The sequence below is a fragment of the Nesoenas mayeri genome (assembly GCF_963082525.1).
Source record: "Nesoenas mayeri genome assembly, chromosome: 6".
Classification (NCBI taxonomy): domain Eukaryota; kingdom Metazoa; phylum Chordata; class Aves; order Columbiformes; family Columbidae; genus Nesoenas; species Nesoenas mayeri.
In genome coordinates, this window is record NC_137545.1 from 28,780,323 (window position 1) to 28,800,669 (window position 20,347).

The following is a 20,347-nucleotide window of genomic DNA, read 5'->3' on the forward strand; positions in this document are numbered from 1 at the left end:
TAAGCCAGAGACAAATTCTGCTCCTGAATCTAAAACATTGCCTGGATTTCCACTTGCACAAGATAATTCAGTTGCTGGCTCCTAGACCTGGCAAATGGAGCAACACTGCTTTGGGAGCCTCAGCTGCTGGAGGTTTGGCAAAAAGCATACGCACCTTGAGTAGAGGCATGGCAGCTCGGCATCGTGCAGTTTTTATGTTCTTCAGGAAGTGAGATTCATCCTGAAACAGAACAAGCATGAAAGTTAAGACAGTTCTGATCCATAGTCCAGCTCCAGGCTAACAGAACAAATTCCCAATATTCTCAGCTATCTAATATTACAAAAGCCTTTCATCCCAGAGGATATTTCAAACACTGGGATAGTCACATCAAATTGTAAACGAAAAGACAGCATGGGGAACAGCAGGCTTCCTACACTCAAACTCACAGCTGCAAGCAAATGGAATAGAAATCAAACCTTAAAGCCCTGAATCTCAAACGACTGCAAACAAGTGAGCCAAGGGGGCAGGAGTGGGAAGGAGAAAGAAAATTATTATTTCCGCCACCGATACTCATTTGCCTTTATGTGTCCTTTAAATGTAGCAAACATAGGAGGCCTATACAGTGTCACTTCCCTAAATAAGGGGCTAATGAAAACAAAAAGGAAAAAAAAAAGAAGTCTAATTAGGACCCAACTGTTCTGCTGATAGGGCTCACCAGGTGGATAACAGCCTCCTACTTGAGACATCACCCCCAAACAGGCTTCATTTCTCCTGCTGTATCAACGCAGAACTTAGGCATGAAAAGTAAACGGCACCCACCAAGGGCACATTCTCATCTTTCCACATGTGGATGAGCAAGCAACCATGCATGCAAAGACAATACAACTGCTTAGCCTCTCAGGCACAGCCTTCTCTCTCCTGATTAACAAATAAGCTACATTAATGTTCCCAGACATCAAAAGAAAATTGGAAGAAAAAGCAGGGAAGCTCAGCACTCAGTAGGACTATTCTCATCTGTAAAAAGATATACAGGGTCCAAATTTGAACATACACACAGAAAGAACATCTGCCAGCTCAAGGCTGGTAAAACATTCCAGGCCAGTATTAACTTTGAAATTTTAGAGTACCACTTACAATAATAACTACTTGGAAAGTGCTTTTAAGTTGCTTGTCCATCTTGCTGAGAAGGTCAAAGCTGATGATGTTGATCAAGCTTGATGTTATGTTGTCTTTGCCAGTCACTATGACGTTGGTGCTATCTGGACTCAAAGATGGAAGCCACCTGTGAAATGCCTGGAGGAAGAGGAAAGCAACTAATTGCATTTAGGTGCTTAAGTCCTCTGTTGGAATCCCAAAGCACTTCACTCATGAGTGCTTAGAACATGGAGCCATGCCACCCACCATCAGATGCCAGCTGGGAGCACAATATCATTACTGCTGTAAGCAGCCTTCCCAAGGCACCAACCCTAGTCCTGAGAAGATCAAGAACAGAACTCAAGCTACAAGGCCAAATCTACCTTTCACAGCTTAGCAAGGCTCAAACATGCTCTATTCTTGCATCTTACTGAAAAAAACCCAAACTGATCTGTAGCAGAAATGTGCATGACCTCCTGACAACATTACCTGCTATGCCAAGAGCCAAAGAATGCCATGACCACTACTGACAGGGAAATTTAGTTTTCCCACTCAACAGGAAACCTCAGGCTGTGAAACACAAGACTTCTAAGCTGTAAACATCTCTCACTACAGCAATGTTTACTCTATGTGAGGATGAAGTACAACTCATCCAGGTCAACAACAAGAAAAAAATCTTTCACTGCCCCTCTTTCTTAAAAAGCCTAAAACCAAACAGAAACAAAAAAAACCCAGCAAACAAAACCACACGCACAAAAAAAACCCAACAAACAAACAAAAAACCCACAAAAACAAAACACAAACCCACACAAAACAAACAAGTATGAAAATATGAAGTTGACAACACACCAGCTGCTCTGTGACAGCAGCTGAAATACATGAGGTGATAGTCATTCAAATCAACCTCTTGAAATGCTCCACACACCAGAGCTCCAAACCTACCTGTTCACTATTGAGCACCCACCATTACCCTTGTAATTGTGTCCCCAGTGACATCAACCTCTCTGCAACATTTGAGTTCTGCTGATGTTGCCCTGAAGAGAGCAGGGCAGGGCTTTAGCAATCGGGATCCAGTCCCTACAGAAAAGTATTCAAGGAGCGGTGATGAGAAATGGCATCTTAGTCTCCTGTGGAAATCCTCTCCTCTGTTCAGCAACCACATGCAGCAGCCCGAGGAGTTAACTATGAGCATCTCACATTTCTCACTACGTAACAAACTAACAATTAACTATCCTTCAACACTTATCCTAAGCATCATGACCAAAATGAGCCAACAAGCAGACAAGGCTAGAGCCCAAAGAACATGCAGCTGACTCTAAGCCAAAACACAGACAAAGTTGGCAGCAATGGGAAAATATCTGGAAGCTCCTAGCTGTGACTAATTCACATTGTAAAAGTGATCCTATATTTCTCACCTGATCCTGACCTTTGTCCACAATAAATGTTTTGAAACTGTCCTGACTGTTAATTATTTAAGTTTCAATGCTGAACTCCAAACGCACATAGCTGCAGTAATTCTGACCCAAGAGTACCTTATATCTTTCTCCTAGCTTCCAATGGCACCTTGAATATAACAGCACTCAGAGGCCTGAGCCCAGAAAGCCAAAATAAAACACAAGCAACTCTGAAAGGAAGACAATTTCTGATAATTCAGCTCTGGAGACACCACAAAAGCTTCTACTGCTACAGTAAAACAAGTAAAGCAAAAATGTAGACTATGGACCATAATAAACTCCACCTTTTTCCACTTTCTGTGACACATTTTCCTTAGATGTGCATCCTTCATGTACCCACAAAACAACACAGATCATTTTAAAGCGAATGTCCTAACAAAACATCTCCACAATAGCCTTCTGCAGAATCAGGAGTAGGGGAAGGAAGAGGAAATCAAGCACTCAAAGAAAACACCTTATATTGCTTAAATCTTGTGAAGCAGTTTAGCTGCAGGTGCCCAGTGCTTCAGGAAACCAGACCCCAAGTTGTTCCCAGTAGCTGTCCCACAGAAGCCATGGATTCAGGCTGCATGTTGACCCAGAGGCCTACAGGCCTTTGAAGTATCAAACATGATGAGCATCACTCCCTTGTTAAGTAAACTATTTTCTTCTCTTGTCACTCAATATTTTGTTGTACTGCTGGAGGTGAAAATACATGCCAAGATGCTCTAGTAACATGGTTACAGCACAAAACCAGCAAATCCCAAGCAATACACTTCTCATCAACACAACATTCCAAGGAAAGCTAAACTCCCACCCTCTCCTGCTCAGACGTGAAATTATTGACCCAAAACCTCTGGCTCACCCTTTTTTCCCCACAGTGAACATTTCACTAGCCTATGGCAACCCAACAGCCTCAGCATACAAGCCATGATAGTGATGTATTTCAAGATACATTTCCCAACCAAAGAAGCTTTCTTGGGCTGATGATCCACATTAATAAAGGATTCAAATGAGTCAGCAACATACAGTGGACAGGTCAAAAGATGTATTATGACAAACACTTAATGATGATAATGGGGCCTCTTGTACAGAGCAGAGAAGCCCAGCATCTGGGCTTCTATTCTAGCCAATGGACTGGCAAATACTGCTACGAAAGGCTTGAAGACAACAGACAATTGCTTGAATTCAACTATTGTCTTTGACATGGATGTGTAAAATACTCCCTTGGAACCAGCTGACTTGCAGGAACAAAGTTGACAGATGGTAAGAGGAGATATTTTCTCTCAGTCTCCCTGTTTCCAACAGACTAGCTGGATCACAAAAGAAAATCAGCCAATAAAAAGAAATAAAATAGGCATACACTACATGGCCAATGCCAAGCAATTTCCTCCCCTCAAGATGCTAAATTAGTACACTTTTTAGGTTTTTTTCCCCCTTAATATACATCTTTTAAAAATTTAACTTGTACAGTGCAACACAGATAACCATCACACGTGCTGTACCAGCCGCCTGCACAAGCCCAAGCTGACAGTACCTCTGCCCATGTAAATCTCACAGAAGAAGGAGTCACCACCAGCAAGGGCCATTCCTTCCGGTAATACGCAGCAATGCAGATCGCCTGGATGGTCTTGCCCAAGCCCATGTCATCCGCGAGAAGTAAACGTCCATTTCTTAAAATTGCAAAACTGGTGAAAATAGAGAGGGAAAATAAGTAATAGTCAATAAATCGTTTACTGCCTGTCCTGGCAGCCAAGATGAGCACAACTCATCACCAATCCTATAATGTGGATCACTTGAAAGTGATTTGAGTTCTTCAGTAAACCTGGATCTTCTCCATTAGTCTTAACACAACTGAACAGCTCTCACAAATGCCTCAAAGCTTGGAAGCTCCTGAAGAGAGCAGTTCAGACCAATCCTTAGAGATCTTGACTTCATATGAGGAGTAGACTCAATACCTTACAATTATTTAAAGCACATTTTTTCCATGATATTACTCCCATTCTGTCCCAGAGTTCACCCTGGCTGAGCTAAGAAAATACTAATAGAAATGATAGAAATGTCACTTTACCAGCAGTAAGTATAGAGTTTTCTGGGTTGCATCTTAAAGTCGACAACTAATGACCATATATGATGGGGACAGGGACATTTAAAAGTCTACCTCTACATACAATTATTCATTTTAATTCTTTCAGGGCCTGAGCCCCATCTCCTGACACTTTCTCATGTGTGGTTAATGTTTAAAGAATAACAACAAAAGAGATGCACTTAAAAAAAAAACCAAAAAACAAAAAACCACCCTTACAAAATAAAATTAAAAAAAAAATCATATGAAAACTAGGCACATACTGAATCACAAGACGGAGATCAGAGATGTATCATTTGAACAATTTTATGAGACTAGCAAAATGCTACTTTCCTCCTGACTCATGATGAAGAATTCTAGCTAGGAACAGAAAAGATGTGTCACTCAAAAAAAAGAAATCCACAAAAAAGCCCCCAACAAAACAAACCACATAATACCAAACATCCAAGAACCCAGAGTGCCAGAGTGTAACAGCTTGAGATTCTGGAGAAATGTGGAGTCCTCCATGGAAGAGAATACAGCCTGGGCACCAATATAAAGCACACAATTCTAGGCAAGGATTGGAATAGCATGCAAAAAGGACATACTTCACACCTTCCCGCTGAAAGGGCATGAGGCTCGTCACAATTTCCGAGTCCACCACTGAAAGGTCAGCATCAGGAATGTCTGTCTGTGATGTAGATCTCTGTATTTGAGCTGCAAAGGTTTGTATTACCGCCTCAGGCAGTGGCTCCACTTCTACTGACACAAGGCTCTGTAACGCTTCCACTGCAAAGAATAGAGTAGTTTATTATGAGAAAGGGCAACATACAACTCATGTTAGGGATATCAGGGCGCAACCCTCAACTTCATCAACGATATTATTTCGTATCCTGCACCAACTCAAGAAAGCACTGCATCATGCACAGGTGCTGGCCTGGCCTCTTCCCTGAAGTCTATTTCAGAACCACATGATGAATCACATCTCCTCCTCTCATATTTAGACTCATTTATAAAAAAAAAATGAAAGTCTGATGCCATCATTCAGAGTTGATTGCTACTAATACAGCTGGAGCTGGATTATTCACACTGAGGGCAGCTTAGGGCACACTTTACGCAGAAATAAAAGTATGGATATGGACAAAAGAGCTCCTAAAGCCTAAAAGGCAGGGGCATCTTTAGCTTGACCTTGGGATTCTGCATTAGAGACCTCTGAGGTCTCCACCTTCAGGAATGACTTGAGACACAGTTACCTACATAAGATCATACATCTTCAGCTTTGAAACTTTCTTCTCCTCCTATTCCTCAAATTCACACAGGTTTGGCCCTACCTCCACTTTATCACCCCTCATTGACCATGTTCAGATAACAAAACAGGATGCACCTCCAGACTCAGAGAAACTGTTCTTGTACCACCATCAGCAGCACTCTGACTGCCATCCTTCAGAGACATGGTAGCGACAGAATCTCCCAGCTCAGCTGGTGTCCACTGCTGTTCTCCTGGACCGAAGTAGCTTGTGGCCTAGAACCAGCCCACAAGCAGACACTTGAGTCCCTCAGCACTACTGTTTTTGCAATACGTTCTGCTGGGAGGGATGCAACTTGAATTTGAGGAAGTGGCTTATCATAGTTGATTCCACTTTCTGCAAGCACTGATGCATGCTTGGGATTCTTCTGGAAAGGATTCATGCCAGGTAGAGGTTTGATGGGTGGACTACTTTTCCCTGCAATCATTTTTATCATCTCAAAGTGATCAGTATAAAGTTGCGTGTGGGTGGCACCCTCATCTTGAGCATAGATCTGATGGGTACAAAGTGGACAACTGTTTTTAGTCTTATAAATACTTTTTGTCTTCTTTTTAGGATTAGCTTCATACACTAGCTTTCCTTCATGAAGCTTCTCAACTTTAGCTGCAGCACAAAACCTTCCTGGTTGAACTAAAGGGATCCCCAACCTCTGTGATGCAAAGACCTCAGGGCCTTCATCCTTTTAACCCATGTGTCACAACAAGGAAAGCATCAGGGCAATTATCCTCCTACACAACCTTATTTCAGTCCCCTCCAGTAATCCCTCTATCCCATCCCCAAAAGATTTCTCCTTAGTCCAACAGCAAGTTTCTATGAAAACAAATACCAGTTTAAAACATGCAGTGAGCTAGGACCAGGAAAACATGTTTAGTAGTCAGTCTTTGACCACCAACTGAGAAACAAAAGGCACCTTTACACTAGGAACACAATGCACGCACACAGATCCTTTATTCCAGGAAGCTTTTTTTTTTATTATTTAGTGGTTGATTTGTACATGAAGTCAGGAAGACATAAACCAACTCTGTTTGCAGAAATAATCAGAGCTATGCAAACTGAAATAAAAACTCGCTATACCAGCAGTAAGTGCTCCTCCAGAATTCAGTTATCTCCAAGAAGAAAGCAGGATGGATCCATGCCGCATGAAGGGGGGAAACAATTCCAAGAACTATACATATTAAAATACTTCCATTTGTGGTTGGGCAATGACCAAACTTTTAAAACTCTCCAGTTCAATTTCTACTTCTTCAACAGCAGGAACTCTCTCCACCAAAGTACAGCACAAGCTTGTTATTACACTCATAGACTGAGCTATGTGTTAGCATAATTGCTACAATTTGCTCACTGATAATTCTGTTGCTATTGTTCTGTACATGAGCTGAGAGAGTGATTAAGATATATCTGCCACCAGCATGATTCATCCAACAGACATTTTTTACTGAAGTGACCTTTATATAACTGAGCAACTAGGCAAAGAGATATTAACCTCTACAAACAGTTCTCAGCTAACAGATATCTCTGCTGGAAATGGCAACCAGGCTTTTGAAATTATTTTCTTTTTTTTTTTTTTTCCTCATGTTGATGTGGGTGAATGAACAGGAACAAAGTGAATGCTGTTCCTCAAAAAGGCACATGCTAGGAGCCTCAAATGCCCTCCCAAATTACATCCTGCAAGAACATTTACAGAGGGTTTTTTTTTTTTTTTGCTTTCCTTTGATCCATGGGATTCTGAATACTTCATGTGATGTACACAACTGCCAACAAGCATGGCCAACAGAGTGACAAACTGGGAGATGATGTGTTTGCTCTACCTCACACATGCTACAGGATCAGGCCCTTTGTATGTACAAAAGACTCTTTTAGAAAACTGAGATCATCAGCTCTCATGGAAATCAGGGCCTGTCAACACCCCAATCCTGGAGCTTCATAATAGTCTTCCCCCCGAAACACTCATTTTCATGAACTGATATTCCTACAAGGCCCCACAATGTGGCTTTCAGCCCTACAACCATTACTAGTGTTATTAAAACCTGCATCACAGGAGCATGCAGATACTCAATTATTAAACATGCTTCAGTATCCCAGGGAAGCAAGAGCCCATGCTGGAGAAAAACTACTCTGAGCAACAGCATTTCAGCTCTGAAACACTCAGCCACACTTCCTAAACACAAGTGTAAAGCACCTCATTTATTATCTTTCTGAAGCTTATCCCGATCAAATTCTACAGCTGCATACCCTCACACAACTACCAAGGCAAACACAACAGGCCAACTGGGATAATAAATAATAATTCTAACACTTAGGACTTGTACAATGCTATCGATCTCAAAGTATTCTATAAACTCTACTAACATAAAAAACTAAGAAGCAGATATGCTAAGAGCAAGTTGCTGAGATTAGATTCTTCTAAGTGGCATCCATAAAAAACCAAAACAAAACACACACAAACCAAACAACCAAACAAAAAAGACGAAAAAAAACCCCAGCCCTACACTTCATTTCAGTGAGTCACAGCTTCACCTGCATTATACAGACGCATAAAGGCAGGAATCTACCAGTCAACTTCTACCAAGAAATGAACATTCTAGAGACACCACATGCTTAGATTCCTCTTGCAAGGGAAGGTATGATGCTCTCTCAAAAAGACTTTTTTGCTAAGCTTTCTTTTAAACATCTATCAACCAACACCAAAACATTTTAGTAGAGTATGAAATTCTGCTTCAAGCAGATCTGCACATTTCTGCAAAAGAAACAAGCAGCTCTTCTTCTTTGCCTCAAAATCAACTCAGCTATGGAAGCAACCTGAATTCTAACCTGCCTCATGCATCAGTTAAAGACTCAGCAGTAACATGTGAGGCTGAAGAAAATCAGCAAGACAATCATCCAGACTGCCACAGTGGATGAACTGGTTGTTACAGAAATTATCAGCTGACTTGAAAATCTAGTGCTCTAACCCGAAAAACAAAATTTGCTGGGTGTGAAAGAGCACAACACCGCACACTACTTTAATCTTGTAGTAAACCAAAATGAAGAACTGGAACTAAAGCAGCCTGATACGTGTTTGTTTTCTAAGCAAGGGGTGGCTGTGTCGGTTTATGAACTGATACACACAAAAGGGAGCAAGGTGGGCTGGCACTGAGGAGAGCACACGGTAAGGACAGCTGAAAGGGTCAGTAAGACAGAATTTCTGTAAGGACAAGAAGGCCTGGCAGCCATCCTGTTGACCTCTTCAAATTTGGCAAGTGAGAACAGAGGAATCCATTCTCCTGCAACTCCTTAGTTCAAGTAGAGCTGCTTTTATAAGCAATAAAAATAACTTTGTGATAGTAAATATCTACATATGCTCTAAGAAATGGCACAGAAATTCAGTGCAGAATCTGATAAAAGAGCCAGCCTCTCAATGGGCCACTAAAGGATTTCCATTAACAACACATATTTATAAAGTTTTGAGTCTGGGCAAACAGCATAAATGAGAAAACAGGAAGACATCTGCTTCACAGTTCATTAGCAACTTATCTCCCTAGAGCAAAAGTCTCCTTAGCCCAAAAAGTGAAGTTAGAATTCATCTGCCTCCCCAGAAGTGAAGTTAGAATTCATTTGCCTCCCCAGAAAATAGCCATAGCCAGGAAAATGCAGCTACTCACTCAGTTTGGGATAGTCCTCCAGCAGGAAATTCCACTTTCTGGTGTTCATATCTGCAACAGTTACAACAAACACTGTAATAAGTCTATTTTTTAAAAGACCGAATCCTCTGTAAACACATGGCTATCCATTCATATACTCTGCATTTCAGAATTGCTTTAAAAGAATTCTTACCTTGTCCAGCAATCAATTCTCCTCTGTTTGCTTTCACATTAAGCAAACAGTTTGGAGAAGACTTAAAAGTATGAGCACACATATAGAAGTGGTGGCATCAATGGCACAAGCCAAGGTCAGCCTCTGCTAATGAACTATCACAAAGAACCCACCTGTCCAAGGATTTCAGCAACCATTTCCTCTTCACTGCAAGACGGGATGAGGAATGCGCAAGAAGGTTCTTGTTTGTTAACCAACAAACTCTGACTTCGGTCAGTAACACAAACACTTTGAGTTGCACCTCTGTACCGTACAGACCACGTGCTCAGGATGGTACAGAAGAAATTCCCCAATATGCCGATACCCAAAACGTAACATGAACGCCAGACTTGTCTGGCAGGTTTATCCTGAGTAGCACCTGCCTACAACTTCCAGGGAAGGTTAGAGTCAGCTGAAGACACAATGAGCCAAGCAGGACCCTGCCAAAAGAACAAGAGCTCCAGGATTTGTTCCCCATGCTGTCACTGACATGCTGTGACACCGCCCAGGTCACCTCATCATGCTGTGCTTCATTTGCCACATTACAAGTGGGGAAAACCTGGTTATTTACCATTGAAATTTGAATGCAAACGTAAGTGCTCTACAGTTCAACCTGTCTCAAAAATACCAGTAAAGCTGCTGGTAAACTCAACCTGCTCAGGCAGTTGCCGCCCTTATACATGACAGTAAAGCAGTAGAAATATGAGAATGTCCAACTGCATTTGATAATAAAAACAAGAACTTAGGCATGGCCTCCATACTGCTGGCAAATTACCAGTGTATCCTGCCTCAACAGTCAATGTAATGATGCCAAGTCTTCAAATATCACCTTAGCTAAGTGGCCCAGAAGAGGACATGTTCTGGCACAAAGAGTAGGACACAGATACAGCAATATAACAGAAATACAGGAGCTCTCAAAATCTTCAAAGTAAACTCTCTCAAGTTATTTCGGGGGATAGATTCTCACAATTTCTCTCCTCTGAAGCATTCACAAGCACTTCAAGAGTGGCTCCAACAATGTCATTAGAATAAAGCAGAAATAACCAGAGACTTACCATAATTTCTGGAATTCATCTGTTTGAACACTCCAATCACTTCTGCAGAATACCCAATATCAACCTCAAACCGCAAGCGAGAGATCAGGACGCATTTCCCTTTGACAAGGGCTGAGGGTTTCTTCCAGTTCTTACACATCTTCAAGAGGGATTTCACATCAACTCTACTGCCAACAGAATGAGAGCCTGATGCCAAGCCAATTGCATTTTCTCCTTCCAGTGGTGCCAGAATTACTGACGAGAGTTGATTTGCTGCTTTCACTAGGGAGGAAAAACATGTGAAACAGAGAAAAGAATTAATAACAAAGAACATGAATAAACTAAAAATGCACAGGATGCTTTGGGAAGAAAAGGGACAAGAGAATGACAAACAAACCATGCACCTTCAAGTTTAAAAGGAATGACAATTCCTTGCTTTTACTACCAGGGACAAAGAGAAGAGAGAGATGGTCTGGAGGAGCAGGTTGATGGGATTTTCCACAGAGAACACAGCAGGGGCAGAGAGAACATGTGACAATAGGTGAACAAGGTCCTGTCCAGCATGCTCACTGCATTAAGATCCCTGTCTGTCAGCAATTCCAAAACATGGCTCACTAGGCAATCTGCAGAACCACATTCAGCAGTAAATCACACATAGTCATACAGCATTTTCACTTATAAAATTACAGTGACAGGGGTGTGGTGATCAATAGTATGTGCCTGAAAAGACAGGAAGGTATGTCTGCAAAGAGCAAAGGAGAAACTCTAAAAATATCTGCCTCCTGCCTGACATCAATGTCTGATATGCAATCTCATCTAGCACAAATGCTGTATATTCACAATACTACAGGAAGGATATCAGGAAATAATCTAGTCCAAACCCCTAAATCTCCTCTGTTGCAACTTAAGGCCATCATCCTTTATTCTATTGTGTCTTATAGTTAAGATTTGTACTTTTCTCCAGCCATCTGCACTCCCATCTTACTGATCACCAGCAACCACCTCCCTCATGATGCCAGGGCATGGGAAGAAAAGGGATACAGCATTTTATAGCTGCTAGTCTGAGACCACAGCTATCCACACTAATAAAGACCCCACTTTTCCCTGAGTATCTCTGCCAATCTCTACCCATATGTTGTCTTTATTATTATAGATGAACTGTGATGGTTAAGGAACAAGAACCATTTTTAAATTGTATATTCACAGCACCAAAATAATGAATTTCTTCCCCAAAACTCCAGCTCACATGTGCTGCAGTAATACAAGGATTCACTACCATCTCCAGAGTCCATTAGACTCAAGAGCACTAAGCACATTCTGCTTCCTTGTATTTGTAAAGAGAGGCAACCTCCCCTATCCAGCAGCTGTTCAGACTAAGCCCAGGTGAACTAATCCTCTGAGGTTTAAGCTGCACATTATGATCCACCCTGTTTCTTTTTAAATAGTCCAGCTTACTGCTATGCAACAACTTAAAAAAATGTAAGTTCGGTGGTTTCAGATTTGAAAAGGAAAACAAATGAAAAAGAAGCAAATTCAGACACATTCTTCCTAACCAGTTACTAAGCCATCTGGATTTCTTCAACCTTTATTATTTTAAAATAAGTGACTTCCAAAATAAACCCAAGCATTTGAGATTTTCACTCCAAAGAAGTCTCAGAGCACAAAGTGAGAGCAATGTTTAAAGTAGAGGAATAGGAAATCACCAATTTAGATTTTCTCTCCCCAATGCACCAGTCAAAAGAATTTAGATGTTACTGTTTCAGCATGGTGTAGTTAGAGTTCATCTCTACAACTAATAACTGAAAGAAACTGAAAAAAACCACCATACTTTACTATTATATTTCTATATCTGTTTCTAAGCTTGACTGTACGTTTACAGTACAAAGAAAGAAAAGTAATACAGGACAACATCATTCAGAAGAACAAAATTAACAGTGGGAAGTTTTAAAATAATTGTTTTAACACAAGACTTCAAACCAAGGCCCTTTTAAGCCAGTTCCCTTTTCTCAGGGTCCAATGTTGATCACATATTCTCTTCCCTTATAAACCAGAACTTTCCACACAGAACTCATACATTTGATAGCTTTAAGGAAAAAAAGCCTGATTTCTAAAAAACATCCTCTTCATTTGCAAGCTCCTTGGTACAGAGACTCTGCTCTCATCTGTACTTGATAGACTTCAAGCAAACCAGCAGCATTTAAATTATAAATGTGTGGCAACCCACATGGGAAGCTAAAATACCAGCACTCAACTGTGGGTTTTTCAAAGTGCTCAACATAGGCCTAATTCTGTTCCCACTGAAATCAATAGTGATTTATCACTTGCTTCAATAAAATGTGCTTTTGAAAAGCTTACCTGAAGTGTTTGCCTCTATCACCTCTCAATCTTTCCAGAACAAAATGACAGGAGAGAAAAAAAGATAAAGCCATCCTTGTTATGCCAAAAAAAGGCAAATCCATTTTCAGTCTCACTCAGAGCCCTAGAGAATTGCCCTTTTTCCTTTCCTGACACCCCAAATTAACAGGAAAATATGTTAAAAAAATAAAAAGCTGTTTAAAAAGAGAATACATGAATGGACCTAGAAACTATGCATTAGACGGTGGAACACATTCAGTTCTCAATACAGACTCATATGAAGTACCTGCACAGCAGATACTTTTTTTCCTATGATCAGTCTTGTTGGTTGCTGAAAAATTCAGCAATGGCAGAAAAAGTTAAACTAAACTTACGCTGGGCATTTAGATTATGTGAAAAACTAAAGTTATCTCTAATCAACTACCAAGTGTCAGAAAAATCTTATGAGCTAGATGCCTAAAAGATGAGTGCTCTGTTTGAGTAGCTCTGCTTTTATTACTCCAGACAATAACAAAGCAAATAATAATTACGGAAGGGAGAGGAAGGGGGTGAAGATTTGGATTGTTTATCATTCAACAATTCATTTACTTACTGAAATTGCTGTAATCTTCCAAGCTGAAATTCCATTTTTTCATAGTAGGATCTAAAATAGAGCAGAATATGAATCATTTGGGGTAGAAAAAAGTGCTGTTGTGAAATGTTCATGCGAGGTAAGAGAGAATTCAATCTACTCATGCAAACTTTTTGGCACACATCTGAAAAACAGTATACTCAAGTTTACAGCCACATGACACCAAAAAAGCCATAGGACGCATCAACACTAAGACAAGAATGCAGCAGTCATTCACAGGGAACAGCAACACATGGTAGGAAAACAGAAGTAGAATATCATAAACGAAGGCAGGGAGAAAAGACCAGAAGGAAGTCAAAAGGTGGAGACTCCACTGTTCTCAGTAACCCAGTTAACAGGATTAGCTCATCAACTCCGAAGTACAGCTGAAGTGACCCATTTTCCCATACCAATTTATGAATACCGTGTCTCTTCCTTCACTCCCAGAAGACTCTGACCAGCTGTCATCACTAAACTTCTCAAAGCACTGTTCATAACACAGAGCTTCTGATTCCTTGGCTAAATCCAAGCTCAAGCTATTTATGCTCAGAATTTCTTTCCAATTTCAGCTGTCTTTACTTTTCCAAACCCCCATTAATACCACATATTCCACCCCAGCAATAGCTGCACTGCTAAGAGTATATAGCAACTGCAGTTCCAGCAGACACTGAAACTTCAAGTTAAAACAGAGGTAACAGCAAGCAATCAATTCTTACCATAGCTTTTGCTTGGTATCTTCTTAAACAAAGCAATGAGTTCAGCATTATACCCTACTTCAACCTGGAATCGGTCTTCCCCATATTTTACACATTTTCCTTTTGTAACATTATTTGGTTTTTTGCAAGAGGCGGCTTCAAAGGTGGGCCCTGCACCAGCAGAGCTGGTCAACTTCTGCATCTTACCGCTGGCCTGAGAGGCACAACCTCCCCCTTCTCTTTCTGTCGGTCTGTTTATCAGCATTTCTGAATCACTTTGGTTGGTGCTACTTGGTGGTGAAACAGATTTGTTCTGACTTTGTAAATCTTTACTACCATCAGGGTGCCTGTTATCAATTACTCTAGTATGAGATGGTTCCGTAGGGTTTTTGAAAGCTGGGTAGCATTCAGGCTGTTGGAATGTATCAAGATTAATTAAAGCTTGCTGTCCTTGTTGCTGATCACGAGCATCCAAGTAACGTTTATGGGAATAACTCAGAGAATTTGGGATCGTTGTAGGGAATTGCTTAACGCCACTTGCTTGTTCTGAGTCCTCTGAACAATTCTTTTGTTGCTCTCCACATGAGCCAGCCATCTGTTGGTTTGCAGTGTAATGGTTATAATCTTTCTGAAGATAGCTCTTCTGCACCCCAGGACTGTTTGGATTCTGCTGGTGCTGGGTATTAAACCTGACATGATTGTTTTCTTGCTTCAAGTTTCCCTGATTGCTTGGACACTGTTTTTTCACTTGAAGTCCAACGCTCCCCACCTGCCCACCTCTTTGGGCTGCAAGCCTCTCTGCCCTCCTAGCCAAAGCCTTCTGGCGGTTCTCTTCAATTCTTCTCTTTTGTTCCTCTGTAAGGCCTGATGACATCTTCAATAATTCAAACAATACATCTGAATCAAAACTGCATTGGGAATTAATAACAGAGGCACCTGCTTCTTTACATGAATAGAGGCCAGCCTACAAAAGGAAAAAAAAAAAAAAAAAAAGAGGGAAACAAAGAGACAGGAAGTTTCAAATCTGTTCACCTCAAAAATGCTTATTGTATCAATAACTCCATATTATTAGTGATTGTGTATTACTGCAACTGATCCTACAAAAAAACCTAGTAGTACAGATACAGCAAAGCTGTCAGACCAATGCTGAGCCATTATCAGCAAGGAGATACTGACAGCCACTTCTGGGGATTTGTATGCCAGTCCTATATTGATAAAACATAAGGAAAAAAGGAGAAAACCACTATTCCACTACAGTTCTGTACACTCTTCTCTACAACTCCTAGCAGAACTAATAAAATAGCCAAGCACATGGACACCCTGCACTGCAGAGCCAGCCCTGCAAAAGCAAACACAGGCAAAACAACACATCTCTGCACAGTCTCATGTGGAAGCGTTTCATAGTTCTCGTAACCTAACGGCAAAGATGGGACAACAACCCACCTCTCCTGAGCACCTTCCAGTTCTTGGGCATCTCGGCATGTAGCAGATACACACTCAATCCCAAAGGGCAGAGTCAGCTTCTGCCTTGAGAAACCTCCACTCGCAGGCTAAGGACCTCCTGATAAAAGCAAGGCCCTGGCTCCCACCGCATTTCCATTTCTCCCTGCAGCTACTTCCTGCCTCACCCGCGGGGCTCCCGCCTCCTGCAGCCCTCAAGCGACCTACTTTCCTCACTGCCCTGCACGAAGTGAGGCCGGGAGCCTGCCCCGCTCCTCTGCCAGGCACCAGGCCCTCCTGTCCCCAGCTCCACCGGGGGCCCGGCCCTACCCCTGCAAGCTGGGGTCCCGCCGTCCTCAAGGGCCACCCGCCACCCCTCTGGGGCTCAAGGATCCCGGCGCAGGCCGCAGTCCCTCCCCGCGGGCTCCACTACATCCCACGCCGGGCTGAGCCCCAGCCCCACCGCCATCCCCTCCCCACAGGCCCGCACACCCACCAGCAGCAGGGGCGAGGGGATACCACCACAGGGCGCTCAGCCGCGCAGACTACAACTCCCAGCAGCCCTCACGCTGCCGCCCGGCGGCACTTAAACGGCCGGCACGCGCAGCATGCCCGGCGCTAAAAGCGGGTGCGCGGGGCGCTCGGCACGCTGGGAAATGTAGTCTTCCTCCCGCGGCGCCATCTTAGGGGCGCTGGGAGCTGCGTGGTGTCGCCGTAGGAACCCCCCGTTGTCACCCTCGGAGGGGTTTGGCTCGGCCCCACATGCGCGGTGCGGGACTCTGATGCCGGCGTGGTCGGGGGCTTTGGCGCAGGGAGGTCCCAGCGCTGCACGGCTGGGGCAGGGCTCCCCGCATGGCTGCCTCCGGTGTGTGTGGGGCCTGGGCAAGGAGCTATTGAAGCAGGAACATTGTTTTCGCAATTGGGGATCTGAGGCCTGACCGCAGCAGGTGGGGGCTGAGGGATGTCTGGCTATCAGATCCTGATTGTAAAACAAAGCCTCCTTGGACTAATCTCGGAATCCAAAGTTATTCCTGTGGTTAAAAGTTAAACTCGGGGGAAGGTCAGTCAGAGAAGCCAATAAACCATACTTCAAATGGAAATCATTAAATATGGGGAGGGGGGCTGTTAGATTAGTGAGATAGGTAAACTGAGGCAGGGCATCTAGGAAGTGTCAGGTAGTCTGTAAACCTGGTGGTACCAGCCCCTGGGGAACAGGATGGAATTTGTGGCCGGGATTTGAGGAATATGAGTAATGTCTTTTTGCCCTGTTCCGTGTGCCTACCCTTAGGTAGAACACCCGAGTTTGCAAAATGGTTAATAAAATATGCTTGGCTGAGAGATCCTGCCTGATCCTATTACATTGGCAAGATGATAGTTTCCTACACCTGTCACGCCAAGGTGTGTGGCTTTTAAGTGAGGAATAAAGAATGGTAGTATGGCGTGAGGAAGAGGGACAGCACTGCTGTGAGCAGCAAGGAGGGAACCTCCCCCAGGGACATAAGAGCAGTAGCTGACAGTGGTGCAGTGCTGGTGTCTGTAATCCGTGAGATGTGGTGAAGACGGGGGGATGTCCCTGGTGACTGGTCAGGGGCAAATGTCAGAGCTATTGACAGGAAAGGCCCAAAAGAGGAGCCAGGAAACTACAGGCCACTCAGTCTTACTCCAGTCCCTGGGAAAGTAGTGGAGCAAGTCCTAGAAACTGTCACAAACCAAATGGAGCAGGTGGTTGCGAAAAGCCAGCATGGATTTACCAAAGGTAGATCATGCCAGACTAACCTGGTCACCTTCTACAATAGAATAACTTTTCCTGTCCACATGGGGAGAGCAGTTGATGGCAGCCTGTCACAAGCGAGGTCCCTCAGGGATCGATGGTGTGCCCCGTGCTGTTCAACACATTGCACTGGAAGAGGTTTCAGCTTGATATAGGAAGGAATTTTTTTACATTGAGAACAATCAATCACAGGAACAACCTCCCCAGGGATGTGGTAGGGTCCATGTCACTGGCAGTTTTCAGGATGTGGTTGGACAGGGTGCTAGATCACCTCATCTAGGCTCCCTTTCCTGCAAAAGGTTGGACAAGATGATATTTCAATGTCCCTTCCAACCTGGGCTGTTATTCTGTGAACACCATAACAAGATGATTATTCATATTTGCATCAAAGTTCTGAATAAAAGGGTCTGCCAGGATTTTAATTATACAAGTGCCTTGATTATACACATCAAGCTGCCCTTCCTGGACAGTCATGATCCTTGTGTGGATGACCAGAACAATACCTGGGGATGAAGCAGAGAAAAGACCCTGGGGAGCACCATAACCCCTTCCCACCTCTGGCATTCACTGCGCTGCCCAGTGGCAGGTCTGGAGCCACCATCCCTGTCCCCAGATGCCATTTTCTCTCACCTAACAGACCCTTTGGCTGGGGACACCAAAGCCAGCTGGCTGTTTCACAGTTTATTCATTCTTCCTTCTGCTGGTTAATTAGAAAAGGTTATCCTTAAATTGCTTTCTGATTAAGCAGCAGTGACTACCATTAGTCAGGAGCTCGTCAGCCCAAGGAAAACAAGGCAGGCAGCAAGAACGAGGTGCGACTTGACACACAGTGTAGCCCCGGGAGTGAGTTACTCACCTGGGAATTGCACACACACAGATGTGAGCGTGCCACACTCACAAACAGGCCGCTTTTAAAGAAAACCACAGGGCTGAGGAAAGGTCTGAGGCCAGAGTTTTATCCCATCTTCTCTTAGGAAGATGGAAAAACAGTCAAAGTTGAACCTTTTACCAGATGAGTGGGTTTGCCAGGAGAGGATCTCATTCCCGTGGTCTCTGTTCAGATCCTCTGCCGTTGCCCTTTCTTTCCCTGCAAGGCAGCAGACTCCAGCTGGCTATGCAGCAGAGAGAGAGAAAGGAATAGATGAGAGACCTTTTTTTTTTAATCCTTCTTGTCATACTTCTAGCTGCCCAAAGCCAAATCAGATCTCAGTGTCACATATGGATAAGAGAGAGAGAACATGCAGAGTGTAACTCCATTATATTAACTGTTTCCAGCCACCTTCTTGCCCCAGCACCTATCCAGTTCCAGGTTTCTGGTGATGGCTCCTTATGCTTTGGGAGATCTGGGAAAAAACAAACACACACACACAAACAACACCAAAAGAAGCCTTGAAAAACACAGAGAAAAGCTTCTATTGTGGACCATCCCCAGCCCATGAAAACAATGGGAGCAGAGCATCATTTGCAGAGAGCTCTTGGGTTGCCCAGTCAGGCAGACACACAGACAGACGTTGAAGCATTTGCTCCATATGGCACAACTTCAGCAGGGCACAAGTAGCAGCCCAGCCATGCAGAGAAGAGACCTACAAAATGAGAGGCCGTTTGCGAGCAGTTTGCTGGTAGCACTCCAGGTGTCCTTTCAGTCAGAACATGCTTCTGGCAGTGGCTTGGACTCCCCCTCCACATCCTCGATCAGGGAGCAGAGATACAGAAAGAAAATCCTGGAAGGACTTGAGGGGTTGTCACACCCTGGCTCTGCCAGGGAGGAAATGGTTCACCCACTTCTGAAAAAATGCTTCCATAGGTGGAAAAACGTAAGGAAATGTGTTTCTTGGTGCTGTTCTTACTGGGATCTTCCCATCATTTGGATCGTGCTCCAGACATCCTCTCATAGGCTGGGCTAGCTGGTCCTGACTGCTGACTCCCGAATGAGGACAGGACTGCATGGCCATGCATCATACATATTGTATAAGCAGCAGCTAATAGCTGAAATATGAGCGACCCAAGACCCCAGAGCTGTTTTGGAATCTCATAGATTGTCCTCTGAGGGGTTTTGAGCTGTTCTTTGGAGATCCTGCTGCTGTCATGGTGCATATATTCACCTCACTCCACTGCCTTGCCAACACAGCTTTTTGGTTCTCCACATGGACAGAGCTGGCCACCTTCATCCTGGATGTGTGGCCAGCCTGCACACTCTGCTGGGGCTGAATCACACACAGAGCTGCTCTGTGTAGCAAAGCCATCAGCAGACAACTGGAAATCAGCCCAGGCTGATGGCCCTCAGATGTCCCAGCTTCCTGGAGGGGTTTGGTAGCCCACACCAGTCTCAGAGATACTATTACGAGTGCCCAAATGTGCCAGTCTTTGACTGGGTGTGGAGAACTTGTAGTTGCACCTTCTGAAATAAATTAATCCTATGCTCGTGAGCTTTATCAGTTCTTTCTGAGCTAAAACCAGTCAAGTGGCTGGGCATGTGTAGGTCAGCTCTTCAGGGAAGGTCTTGAGGTAGGAGTGTCAGAGAAGGGTCCCTGGACTGACACAGCTGCTTCTAGTTGGATAAACCCTTTTGTGTGGGCTGCTGGGGTCTGACTTGAATACTTTTTACAGCACCTGTCCTCTGTAGGTGGAAGGCTTCAGGGTTGTGCTGCTTCTGCTCTGGTTCGGGGTCCTCAGCACGACTGAAGTTCCCTAA

General features: G+C 43.5%; 1 protein-coding gene across 6 annotated transcripts in view; it reads right to left on the bottom strand.

Annotated features, from left to right (window-relative positions):
* SMARCAL1 (SNF2 related chromatin remodeling annealing helicase 1) overlaps window positions 1-16,440 on the bottom strand; it is a 41,966-nt gene extending 25,526 nt beyond the window's left edge. For 4 of the 6 annotated variants that reach the window (XR_013922292.1, XR_013922293.1, XM_080346993.1 and 1 more), the window contains exons 1-9: window positions 15,888-16,032; window positions 14,466-15,408; window positions 13,732-13,782; window positions 10,806-11,066; window positions 9,561-9,611; window positions 5,221-5,401; window positions 4,085-4,235; window positions 1,115-1,273; window positions 155-220 (exon numbers count right to left, since the gene is read on the bottom strand). Coding sequence is in view for 4 of the 6 variants with exons in the window: in XM_080346993.1 (XP_080203119.1) it covers window positions 155-220; window positions 1,115-1,273; window positions 4,085-4,235; window positions 5,221-5,401; window positions 9,561-9,611; window positions 10,806-11,066; window positions 13,732-13,782; window positions 14,466-15,408; window positions 15,888-15,926 (1,902 nt within the window). In the remaining 2 variants the exon portion in view is untranslated. Of the gene's footprint in view, window positions 1-154; window positions 221-1,114; window positions 1,274-4,084; window positions 4,236-5,220; window positions 5,402-9,560; window positions 9,612-10,805; window positions 11,067-13,731; window positions 13,783-14,465; window positions 15,409-15,887; window positions 16,033-16,380 lie in introns of those variants that run through there. The other 2 variants (XM_080346995.1, XM_080346994.1) reach the window with 2 other exon arrangements.
* Between the last annotated feature and the right edge of the window lie 3,907 nt (window positions 16,441-20,347).